An 11,350-nucleotide genomic window follows, 5' to 3' on the forward strand; every position below is an offset into this window, starting at 1 on the left:
TCTATCATCTATCTATCATCTATCATCTATCTATCATCTATCTATCTATGTATCTATCTATGTATCTATCTATGTATGTATGTATCTATCTATCTATCATTTATCTGTCTGCCTGTCCATCATCTATCTATTGTGTTTAGGCTCAAATACACACACACAAACACATACAGACACAGACATACACACACATGCACACATACACACACATTATGTTTAGAGTAAAATATACCCACACCTAGGCACACACATTCATGGCAATTCTGTTACCATGGAGACAGTTCTACAATGGCTTAAAAATTGCTTAATGTATAAAAGTATTAAAAGATTATATCCAGTAAGGCACACACAGTTCCACTAAAAAAAAGACCATATTTATTCCTCAGGATCTGGGTCTTTCCCATGAACATGCAGTAATGAAACTTACAAAACTCTCAAGTTTAAGAAATTCAGTGCTCCTACTGACCATAAAAACCTATTTGTAGGCATTGAGTCATTTGCCTGTATTTAAGAAGTGTTTGCCAAATTATTGGTACTGCTTTTTTATTTTTATTATTGCTACTAGCATCCTGTTGAGGGTGGACAGTGAATGATGAGGGTGAAAGCAGTACAGAGAGATGAAAGGGGCCCTTGAGACCATCTGTGTGTGTGTCGTGGCCATCCATCCAAGACAGGCCAGTCACTTCCAGGTACTTCCCTGGGTGAGTGCAATAGCCAGTCTTCACTGAGGGATGTCATGGGACAGCCCCATGGCCAGTGCTGGGCTGGGCAAGCCCGGGCATGGGGTACTTGCTTCACCCTATGGTGGAAGGCTGCCCTGGCCAGAGATGGGAAGGTCATTGCCAGGGATGCAGGGCAGGTGGCTCCAGTTCACAGCTGTCTGCTCCCACCACCAGGAGACCCAGGTCCAGGTGTTCATTGTTTAGACTCATCCAGAAGAGAGGAGTGATCCTCCAAGCATCGGGTTGAAGGAGTTTCGAACTCCAATGCAAAAGGTTCAGGAAGAGGCTTTGAGAAACCCACAGCTGCTTTGCAGGGGGCTGGGCTGGCGTGGTGGGAGCAGGGACCACGCAGCCCGGGGTGGGATCTGGCTCTGCCCACCACGTGCTGCATGGCTTTGGAGCTTCGCCTCATCCCAGCCTCATTGCTTTCCCAGTGAGGAGGAGGAGGTTGACGCTTAAGACTTCAGAGACCCCACCCATATCATCTCTCCCCCAGGGGAGGTAACCTCTGTGTTATTACATTTCTCTGTATCCCCTCCTTCTGTCCCCACAGCACTTAGAAGCCTGCCTCCGACAGATGAGCAAGCGAGCACAGTGCTCAGGAGCTCCGACTTGAGAGTCAGATCAATGAGGGTTTGAGTCCCAGCTCCGAAAAATGGGCACCCTGAAAGGGCCCATAAAACCACAGGGTTGTATGAGGACACAGGTGACTAGATGCACCCCGTCAGAGCCCGATGAGTAGAAGTTCTTATGAATAGGAGCTCCGAGGACCCCCGTAGATTGGGTCCAGAGCAGCAGCTCTGACGGACACGGCCTCCCCGAGATGTTTCCCTCGGTTGTATTCAAATCGGGTAACAATGGGCCTGGCGTTCTGGGAGGAGCCGAGGGTGGTCCCTCAGATGCTGGTGGCCGGAGCCCACAGGGAAGTCAAACACCTCCTGGGCTGGACGTCTGCACCATGGACAGGGATCTGAGTGACAACGACAGTAAGTACATCTGGGGGGACCTGGGGAGCTCACTTCTGTGGCCAGCACTGGCCGAAATCTTCCCTCTGGCCTCTGTGCTGTCTTGGGTTCTGGGTCTGTGTTGCTGAGAGCATCCTTCCTTCCTTCCTTTCGTGTGGAAAGCCCATTTGCAGCCTGCTGGCTGTTCTTCCAGTATGTGCCTCTGGGCAGTGCAGGAGGATGGTAACAACCAAGACGAGAACTTTCCTCCCTGACCATGGTAACCCCGTCCCAGTCTTGTATCCTTCAATCTTCCTTTCTCTGGCTGACCGTTCCCCAACCCCCTCTCGCCCCAGCCACATGTGAGCCTGAATACCACACTTGGGCTCAGTTCTGAGGTGAGGTTAATTTGAAAGACATTCCTGGAAGGTCTTTACTGGTGAGCTTCCTCTTGCAAAGAGGGGCGTGTTCATTATTGCTCGAGAAACACAGTCCTGGTGACCCCAATGCTGTCATTCCTGGGACAGAAATACAATGGAATCTAAGGACTATTTAAAGAGATGAAGACAGAAATGGCATTTTATTTATTTATTTTAAAGATTTTATTTATTTATTTATTTGAGAGAGAGAGACAGCGAGAGAGGGAACACAAGCAGGGGGAGTGGGAGAGGGAGAAGCAGGCTTCCCGCTGAGCAGAGAGCCCGATGTGGGGCTCGATCCCAGGACCCTGGGATCGTGACCTGAGCCAAAGGCAGACGCTTAATGACTGAGCCCACCAGGTGCCCCAGAAATGGCATTTTAGGAAGAAATGTGCCATGTTTAAAAAAAAATGTCTGATCCTGAATTTGGAAGGGACAGTGTGTGGAAGAGTATCAGATTGGGGATTGGGGGGCTGGGGTTCGGGTCCTGGCTCTGCTATGAATTGGCTCTGTGATCTTGGGCAGGTCACTTAACCTCTCTGAGCCTCAGTTTCTCCATCTATAAAAGGAGATGGGTCAGGATCCCCTAATTTGAAGACCATGAAGGTGAGCGCAAAATGTTGTATGAATGTAGTTTTCTAGGGGGTGGGGGGTGGTCCTCAGCTTTCATTTGAATCCCAGAGAAGCTTGTGACACTAGTACATTTTCACGGTTCCCGAACTTGGGGACTTTGAAAGTCCTGTGCAGGTCCAGCTCTATTGTCTTTCAGTTTCAGAGCTGAAGTGGGATATGAAATAAGCCCATGTAAATCTAAGCAACGCATTTAAAATTTTGTTGGAATCCTTTTTCATATTGAAGTGGGAGACTGTACAGAGATATTTTATCATGTATTTGAGCTGGACCTAATCTGATCTCTGATATATTGGAAATTGCGTAGTCATAATTTTATAAGGTTCTACTAATAATCAAATGCAATTTTTCCTCTTTGAAACACTGCCCATTATCAGTCTTGCAGTTTACAATAGGAGTTTCTTAGTAACAATGGGCTAAGTTGGATCTGGATTCAGATCCAAGCTCTGCCTCCTAATTGTTGGGTGACTTTGCTCAAGTCGCTTAACCTCTCTGGGCTACATTTCTCACAATAAAAACATAGATCATGTCATCTGGAAGAAGTGGTGAAAGATTAATTGGATGCGAAGTGCCTACAGCATCACTCAGAGTCGAGTAAGCATGGAATAAATGTTGACTCTAGAAAATTATCAGATTCTGTCTCCCAGAGCTTTAAAATTAAACTGCTATTAATGAAAAATACTATCACCTGCAGTGTTTCTATTTTGGCATCATGCCTTTTGGTAAGCCAGGTGAGAGTAAGGTTAACTCTTTAGTTCCCTTAAAATTCTAAAGACTCTGATTCTGTCATAGTGTCACCCTACATGCTGGTTTCCAATATAATCAAACCATAGGGTCTACTGCAAGGTATGAGATTGTTCAGAAAAGTTTTTAGAAACAATGCTGATGGGGCGCCTGGGTGGCTCAGTTGGTTAAGCAACTGCCTTCGGCTCAGGTCATGATCCTGGAGTCCCGGGATCGAGTCCCGCATCGGGCTCCCTGCTCGGCAGGGAGTCTGATTCTCCCTCTGACCCTCCTCCCTCTCATGCTCTCTGTCTCTCATTCTCTCTCTCTCAAATAAATAAATAAAATCTTAAAAAAAAAAAAAAGAAAGAAACAATGCTGATGAACTCTGAAACTGGTCAGTATTTGTCCAGGTTTCGGAAAGGGAGCCTGCTATGGGACTTACATAATTGAAACGTCCCTCCTTAGGCGAGGGACTTTGTCCCAGTTGAGTTACTCTCCCCAGTCACGAAAATGCCGTCCCCTCAGTTTTTGAGTCTGGAATGTGGGCAGCTTTAGAGAGAGAATATCTTCTTCCAATGACACACTGTGGGACAGAAAGTGGGCATGGACAGACACATTCTGGGATGTGGCGTCCACGTGGAAGTCAGCATGAAGGTCTCTTAACTCGGCCTTAGCTCTGACAGCATTCGGCTCATGGCAACACCTCCCGCCATTGGCCGAGATGCTTCCGGTGATGGGCCGGTCCGCCTTCCATAGCTGAGGCGGTCAGGAATTCTTTCCTACATTTAGCTGATCTCTCTTTCCCTGGCACTTCTACTCTTTGGTCTGGATTCTACAACCCCCCCATACCCCTGCCCCCAAGCTACTCAGAACAGGTCTGTTCCCTGTTTAAAATAAGAAGCCTTCAGAGTTTTTTCTTTTCTAGCATGACCAGGCCTTGTTTTTCCAATAGGCCCAGATGTTATGTGGTTTCAATCACTCTTCTCTTAGAGGGAGATATCCTAGCCCAGAGACGAAGAAGAAAAATCCCCTTCCTTATTCTAAAAATCATATTCCTTGTAATACAACTTATTTTATTACAGACTGAATCCCCTCCCAGAAATGGTGTGCAAGAGCCTCTTCAAGTCAGACGAGCCCCACCCCATAATTGGAGGAGGGGGCTGCTGTGATTCTGGACAATAGGACCTAGATGGCAACTCCTTACTCTTGGGCGCTGATAGCTGGGGACAGGGAGAAATGATCTGAAGCCACACCACTGTCACCATCAGTGACCCAGTGCTGAGGGATGGGACTCTTCCCTTGGTACCCTGGCCAGCTCTGTCGCCCAAAGACATTCTTTCGTGCCCAGCTCTGAGTTGGAGACCAGAGACTGGATGAAGCTATCAGGGTAACTTGGTGGGAAAGATGCTGGACTTCATGGTAGGGGCCCAGCTTCCAAGGGCCTTGGTGACTGACCGTGGGGCTTTAGTGTATCTCGCACATCCCTTAGGAGGGAGGTACGGCCACCAGGAGTGCAGGCCCTCCCTGCCAGTTTGGCCCTGACCTCATGGGGCAACTCTTAATGGAAAGATAGAGTGTTCCTTTCTCTCGGTTTTCCCAAGTGCTCCTCCCACTGACTGTATACCCTGAGCCCTGTTGTAGGGAAAGAAGACCAGGGCCCTAAAAAATAAAGTGACTCTCCCCCCAGACTACACAGTAGGCTAGCTATTTGGAGCTGTGCTCATGGATGGGGGAATAAGGATGAATGCACTGATCTACTTTTCAGGTGTTCAAAGCCTCGTGGGGGAGGCAGACCCCCAGCTGGACTTTTTCTAAATAATTCTTAGAAAGCTGTTTGGCAAAAGTGACAACAGAGTACGGAGGGGCACAGTGAGGGGGCAGCACCCCCAGGCAGGCTTTGTAGGACGTCAGGCCTGGGCTGAGTCAGGCTGAGGGAGTGGAGGGGGTGTGGCCTGGGCAGGAACAGCCCGAACAAGGCCTGGGAGAAATGGCACAGTACACGTGCCAGGGTGAAGGCCAACATCAGTGTCGCAAAGTGACAAGCCAGCCCTTACACCCCCTTTGCCTTCCCTGCCCCGTGACCCTGTCTTGGCATGGTGACGCTTTCTACAAAGCAAGACTTACACATCCCAACTAATTGGACATTTGTTGTAACATTTGCCAGGTTGTCTCTTGGCATGCCAGAGGGGCCTGAAGAACTCCAAGGACAGCTTCGCCCCGGCCTTCTCCCCGTTTCTCTTGATGCTGATCTCACTCCCACGGCAGGCCTTGTGTTTGCTCTCCCAAATATGTTCTCGTTGGCTCCCACCTGAAAGCTCCCACACGTCTCTCTCCTCTCAAGCCCCAAGGAGGCTTTTCTCTCTCCTCCCCCCTTTCTGCTCTGTTCTTTGTCCCCACCCCTCCCCGGCCACAGGGACTGTTTTCCCTTCTCTCACCTGTTCTGGGCAACGTGGGGAAGTTTTTTAACCTCAGCAGAGGAGGAGACTCCACAGGTAATATAGGGCCAGTTAATACAGGGCCTTCTCTGCTAAGGGCCGGAGCTTAGTTGTTAGCTGTGGGCTGTGGTGGGCGCCTGGGTGGCTCAGTCAATTGGGTGTCTGCCTTCGGCTCAGGTCATGATCCTGGGGTCCTGGGATCAAGTCCCGCGTCGGGCTCCCTGCTCAGTGGGGAGTCTGTTTCTCCCTCTCCTTCTGCCGATTCCCCCTGCTTGTGCTCTCTCTCTCTCTCTCTCAAAAAAAAAAAAAAAATCTTAAAAAAAAAAAAGCTTTAGGCTGTAGTGAGCCACTGCGGTGTTTAAGAGGTGGGATGGCCTGGTCAGCCTTTCTGGTCTTGCTATGAAGACTCTTACATAACGTAACCAATTATTTGTTCTTCTTGGCAAGCAAGACTCTTTTTTTTCTCTTGTGATCACCTGAATCTCCTGTTTTTATTACTTTAAATTATGGTAAAATACACGTAACACGAAATTTGCCATCTTAACCCTTTTTACCTGTGCTGTTCGGTGATATTAAGTACATTCCCATTATTGTGCAACTATCACCACCATCTATCTCCAGAATCCTTTCATCTCTAACCCCATTCAACAATTCCCCACTTGCCTCTCCTCTTTGCTCCTGGCCAACCGCATTCTGTTTTATGTGTGTGTGGATTACACCACCTGAGTCTCTCCTGTACCATCTTCAGTGCCATTCAAACCACAGTGTATTTAAGGGCACTGACTGTATGCAGGAAGGGGGGGTTCTCTGTCTGAAAGGGACCCTCACGCCTGTTGGAGGAGACAAGGTAGGAAACAAAAGCAAGATGGCAGTGGGGCGCCATCTGAACAGAGAGGTGGACCGATTTTAGTGTTTTTAAGATGATTAGTCCTGGAATCAGAGGCAGAAGATGTGGACTCCTTTTATCCTCAGAAATAAAGGGAATAGCATTTTAAAAAGAGGAAGTTAAAGAGGTTATCCATTAATTATACCTTGCTCCAGAAGAAAAATTCCTTTCTACACAAAAGAAAAATTGCTGGTGGCTGGTGAGCACTACCTTAGAGACGCTTTGCAAAGCTTTCTCAGCAACCACTTGATGCCATTTGCATGGAGCGATAGGGCGTTCAGCGAAGTGGAAAGGTCATTGGCTTAGAGTTAGGATCTGAGTCGTAAGTACTCTTTCTGGCTCTGCTGTGAACTTGTGAGCTCGTTGCCCCAGATCCCACCTCTGAGTCTCGTGCTTCCACAAAGCCGGGAAAACAGAAAACAGTGGTTGTCGTTAAATGCAGAAAAAGATCACACCCGCACCATCCCTTTGTGAGCCACAGGACACAATGCATGTCTTAGGGTGGGGTGGCCCAGCTGCAACTCAGCCCCGACCCTGTGGAAACAGTGATGCGGCTGGGGGGGCCCCCTTTGGAGTGCCCCACGCTGGGCATCACACAATGACCCGTGACGTCCACGTTCCTGTTGTACCCGCTGAGATCTGCACAGGAAATGACGCATCTGCCTGTAGGTCAGCCTGGAGCCCTTTCTTTTTGTACATAACATAATGGTGAGATTAATTTAGTTCTGACGAATTACGACTGCCCTGCGAGGTCAGGGTGGCTCCTGGTTGATGGATGGAGCTCTGAGTTTCCCACCTCTTATTCTTCCCCTCTTCCTGCCTCTTTGTTTGGTTTCCAGCCAGACGTCGCAGCTGTATGGCATTTCTCTGTCTTCTAGCAGCGCAGAGTCTGGATGCCCCAGCAGACCCAAGACCTCGGGCTGGGCGGGGGCCTTCCCCGGGGAGAGGGCTGTGCAGGTCTTGCCTTTCTTTCTATGCTTGACATTTTCACCTCTGGCTTAAAGGAGCACAAAGAAAGAAGAAGACCCTCCCTCCTCAGGTCCAAGGCATTGACTGAGCGTTTCTTGAATGCCAGGCTCGGGGCTATGAGCTGTGTGCACATTGTCTTATTAGATGGGCGCTAATATCATCTGTTCTGTTTCACAGCTCGGGGGCAGGGGCTTGAGTTCTGCAAAGATGTGTGGCTGGCACAGTATCGTGCAGTCCATGACTCAGACGTATCCGAGCCCAGGTTCCTAACCACTGTGCCTCAGGAATTCTGACTCCGGACAGACAGCCTTGGCCACAGTCCAACGCTGACCTTTACCCTTAACGCTGATAACCGGGCTCACGGGAATTGCAATGACATGCACGGGCCCTGGTCCCAGAAAGGTTCAAATTCCAGCTTCCCTCTTTCTGACCCTCCCTCAAATCTACCCACGAGTGTCTAGGGCAGCGTGGGCAAAATAAGGCTCAAGGGCCAAGTCTGACCCACGGCCTGTTTTTGTCAAGTTTTATTAGCACAAAGCCATGCTTACGTAGTTGTGCATTATCTATGGCCGCTTTCAGCTGAGCTGAGTAATTGAAACAGACCGTATGGCCCGCAAAATCGACAGTATTTACTACTTGTCTATTTGCAGAAAAGGTTTGCTGATCCCTGGTGGCTAAAATAGCTGAAAATGCTAATCCACTTATCAGGAGCAAACAATGTTCAGAACCAAGATATGAATGATAATTCCCAATGAGTTATCATCTTGGGGACTTCAGTACACTTCAGCAGGCACCAGTGTGAAGCTTTGGGTTGACATCCCTTTGCATCACACCCATCTCTACCCCAGGTCTCTCACCTGTTTCTGCACAGAGTCGTTTGTTTACAAAGATAAGCTTTCCTGCTAAGAAAAGCACTCTCTACATCTATACACATTCATCTATTTCAGCTTCCTTTGTAAATTTCCTGCAAGGAGAAACCGTAGAGATGCATATGCATTCCTTATTGTCAGAGGACTGAGACATTTCTAAGTTGGGGGGAGTGGAAGAATGAGATGGTTCATTTGTCTTAATGACCACCCCCCCCAACGTGCATGGCCGTGGGTTTCAGCATTTCTCCCCATCTGCCCTCCCACGTCCAGATAGCCCCAGCTGCTCCAACTTAGAATAGGATCTGCTGCTTCTTTTGGCCTCTGTTTTTATTAAACTTGAAAGGACGGGCATATTATTTTTATTTTTGTAGAGGGAAAGAGTGCTAGGCTTTAAAGAGCTGAGGAAAAAAAAAAAAAAGGAGGGATCTAGGGGGTGAGATGGATCAGCTGTTGACCAGAGTGTGTTCAGTGACTTCATGCAGAGAGAATTACTTTCCACCGACCATTTATCAGCTTACCCTTTAAAGTCAACTTCCTGTAATCATACTGGCCACTGGAAAGACAGAGCTGAGGAGTTCTTGTCCCCCAGCTCGGGGGCTGCAGGGAATGGGTTTATGGGGTGGCCCAGTGTGCTGGAACTGGAACAAGGAGCCTCTAGCCTGCTCTGACTTCACTGCTGTGCACCCTAGGACTACTGGAGTAACCACTCTGAGCCTCAGACTCCTCATGTGGAGCAGAGTTAGAAGTCCTGCCTTCTGTATCTCCAGGTGGGAGGGTGGGGTGTAGCAGCAGGTGTGGGGTGATGCTTTATGAGTTGTCCAGCATTTCTGGGAGCCAATTCTTATTTTTATGCTTTCCTTCCTTGGAGACTCAGGGCTATGGGTATCTCTTTCATAGCCTGGCAGATCAAGTTGAGGGTTTTTATAAACTTAAACTTAAATCTAAAAAATTGAAGTATAGGGTGCCTGGGTGGCTCAGTCGTTAAGCGTCTGCCTTCAGCTCAGGTCATGATCCCAGGGTCCTGGGATCGAGCCCCGCATCGGGCTCCCTGCTCGGCGGGAAGCCTGCTTCTCCCTCTCCCACTACCCCCGCTGTGTTCCTGCTCTTGCTGTGTCTCTCTGTGTCAAATAAATAAATAAAATCTTAAAAATAAATAAATAAATAATTGAAGTATAATTAACATGCAGTGTTACATGAGTTTCAGGTGTAGAAGATGAGGTTTGAACAGCAGGTATGTAGTGAGTGATTCTTCCACAGGGGCTGCCTCATGAAAAATACTTGGGAAGAACATGGGCTTTGGAGAACAGTGAGTCTTGGTTTGAACCCAGCTCCATCACTCACGGGCCTTATGATCTTGGGTGAGCCACAGCTTTTCTGAGCCCCATCCCCCCATTAGGAGAATGGGGCGACAAGTGTCAGTTTGGGCCATCTGAGAAGCGGACACCCACTGGTGTCATTAGATGTGTCAGAGGTCCCTCAGAAACACATGCGAAAGGAAAAGGGCAGCGGGAGCAGGTGTGGGCCGAGACCGCCTGAAGGACCACACCGCAGGGGTGTACACCTGTGAGAGGAGAGTGGGAAGCAAGGCGCCTCAGACTGCAGTGTGGCTCCAAGAAAGTCTTGCTCAGGTTTGTGGGGAGTCCCAGAGCCAAGACTGCCTATTATGGGAAGCTGCATAAAAAAAACCACTGAGCACCTCAGTACCTTAAGACAGCCCCCATTTTATTATAGTTCATGGTTTTGTGCATCAGGAATTTGGGCAGGACTCAGCTGATTCTTCTGCTCCTTGTATAATCCATTAGGGTCTGTCTTAGTCAGTGTGGGTTGCTACGACAAAACACCATAGGCTTCCTGGCTACTAGAAGCAAACATTTATTTCTCAGTTCTGGAAGCTGGGAATCCCAAGCTCAAGGCACCGGTAGACCCGGGGCTGGTGAGAGGCTGCTTCTGGCTTGCCGCCTGCTGCCTTCTCACCAGAAGCTCACAGGGCAGAGAAAGAAAGGGCCCGAGTCTCTTTCTTTTCCTGCCAGGGCACTAATCCCACCACAGGGGCTCTGTGCATGACCTCATCTAAACCTGATCACCTCCCAAAGGCCCCAACATGGAATACCATTCCATGAGGGGGTCAGGGCTTCGGCATATGAATGTGGGGGGCCACGGACCCACAGTCCATAACAGGGTCACTCAGGGGTACTCAGCGGGCAGCTGGCCTGGCCGGGCGGAGCCCGACGGCTTTGCTCATGTGCTTGCTGGCTCGGCAGGATGGTGGAGTGGCGGGCAGCCTGCACTCTGCTGGGCTTCTCTCCATGTGGTCTTCGGGTCTCCATGTGGTCCATGTGGTCTCCCCAGTAAGGCAGCCTGATGTCTTACACAGCGGCTCAGGGCTCAAGAGGGCAAGAAGTAGAAGCTGTGGTCTCTTCATGGCTTCTGTCCACAGCGTTCCCTTGCTCGAAGCAGTCTCAAGCCTGCCCGCGTCCAAGACGAGGAGACACAGATGCATCTCTTGATGAGAAGCGTCTAAGCCTCTCTAATTCAGTCACTGTCCCCTGGGGTCCTGGGGTACGATCCTGTTTCTAAAGCATCTGTCATGGTGGTTGGCACAGAGTAGGTACCCAGCAAGCAGGAGTTGCCGTTCCGAATGTTTTTCTCACCAGGATTATTCGTGCTGCTCCTATCACACCCCACCCATCCCTGCCTGCCCTGCAGATGGGTGCCCGAGTGAGACTGGCTTAAACTGTGAGCCTTTTCAATAA

General features: G+C 49.3%; 1 protein-coding gene across 1 annotated transcript in view; it reads left to right on the top strand.

Annotated features, from left to right (window-relative positions):
* Positions 1-1,677: 1,677 nt before the first annotated feature.
* Positions 1,678-11,350, top strand: part of SSUH2 (ssu-2 homolog) — a 25,740-nt gene continuing 16,067 nt past the window's right edge. The window contains exon 1 of the mRNA XM_021695262.1: positions 1,678-1,705. Coding sequence (XP_021550937.1) covers positions 1,678-1,705 — 28 coding nt within the window. The remainder of the gene's footprint in view (positions 1,706-11,350) is intronic.

The sequence above is a fragment of the Neomonachus schauinslandi genome, chromosome 1, assembly GCF_002201575.2.
Source record: "Neomonachus schauinslandi chromosome 1, ASM220157v2, whole genome shotgun sequence".
In the NCBI taxonomy this organism is placed as follows: Eukaryota; Metazoa; Chordata; class Mammalia; order Carnivora; family Phocidae; genus Neomonachus; species Neomonachus schauinslandi.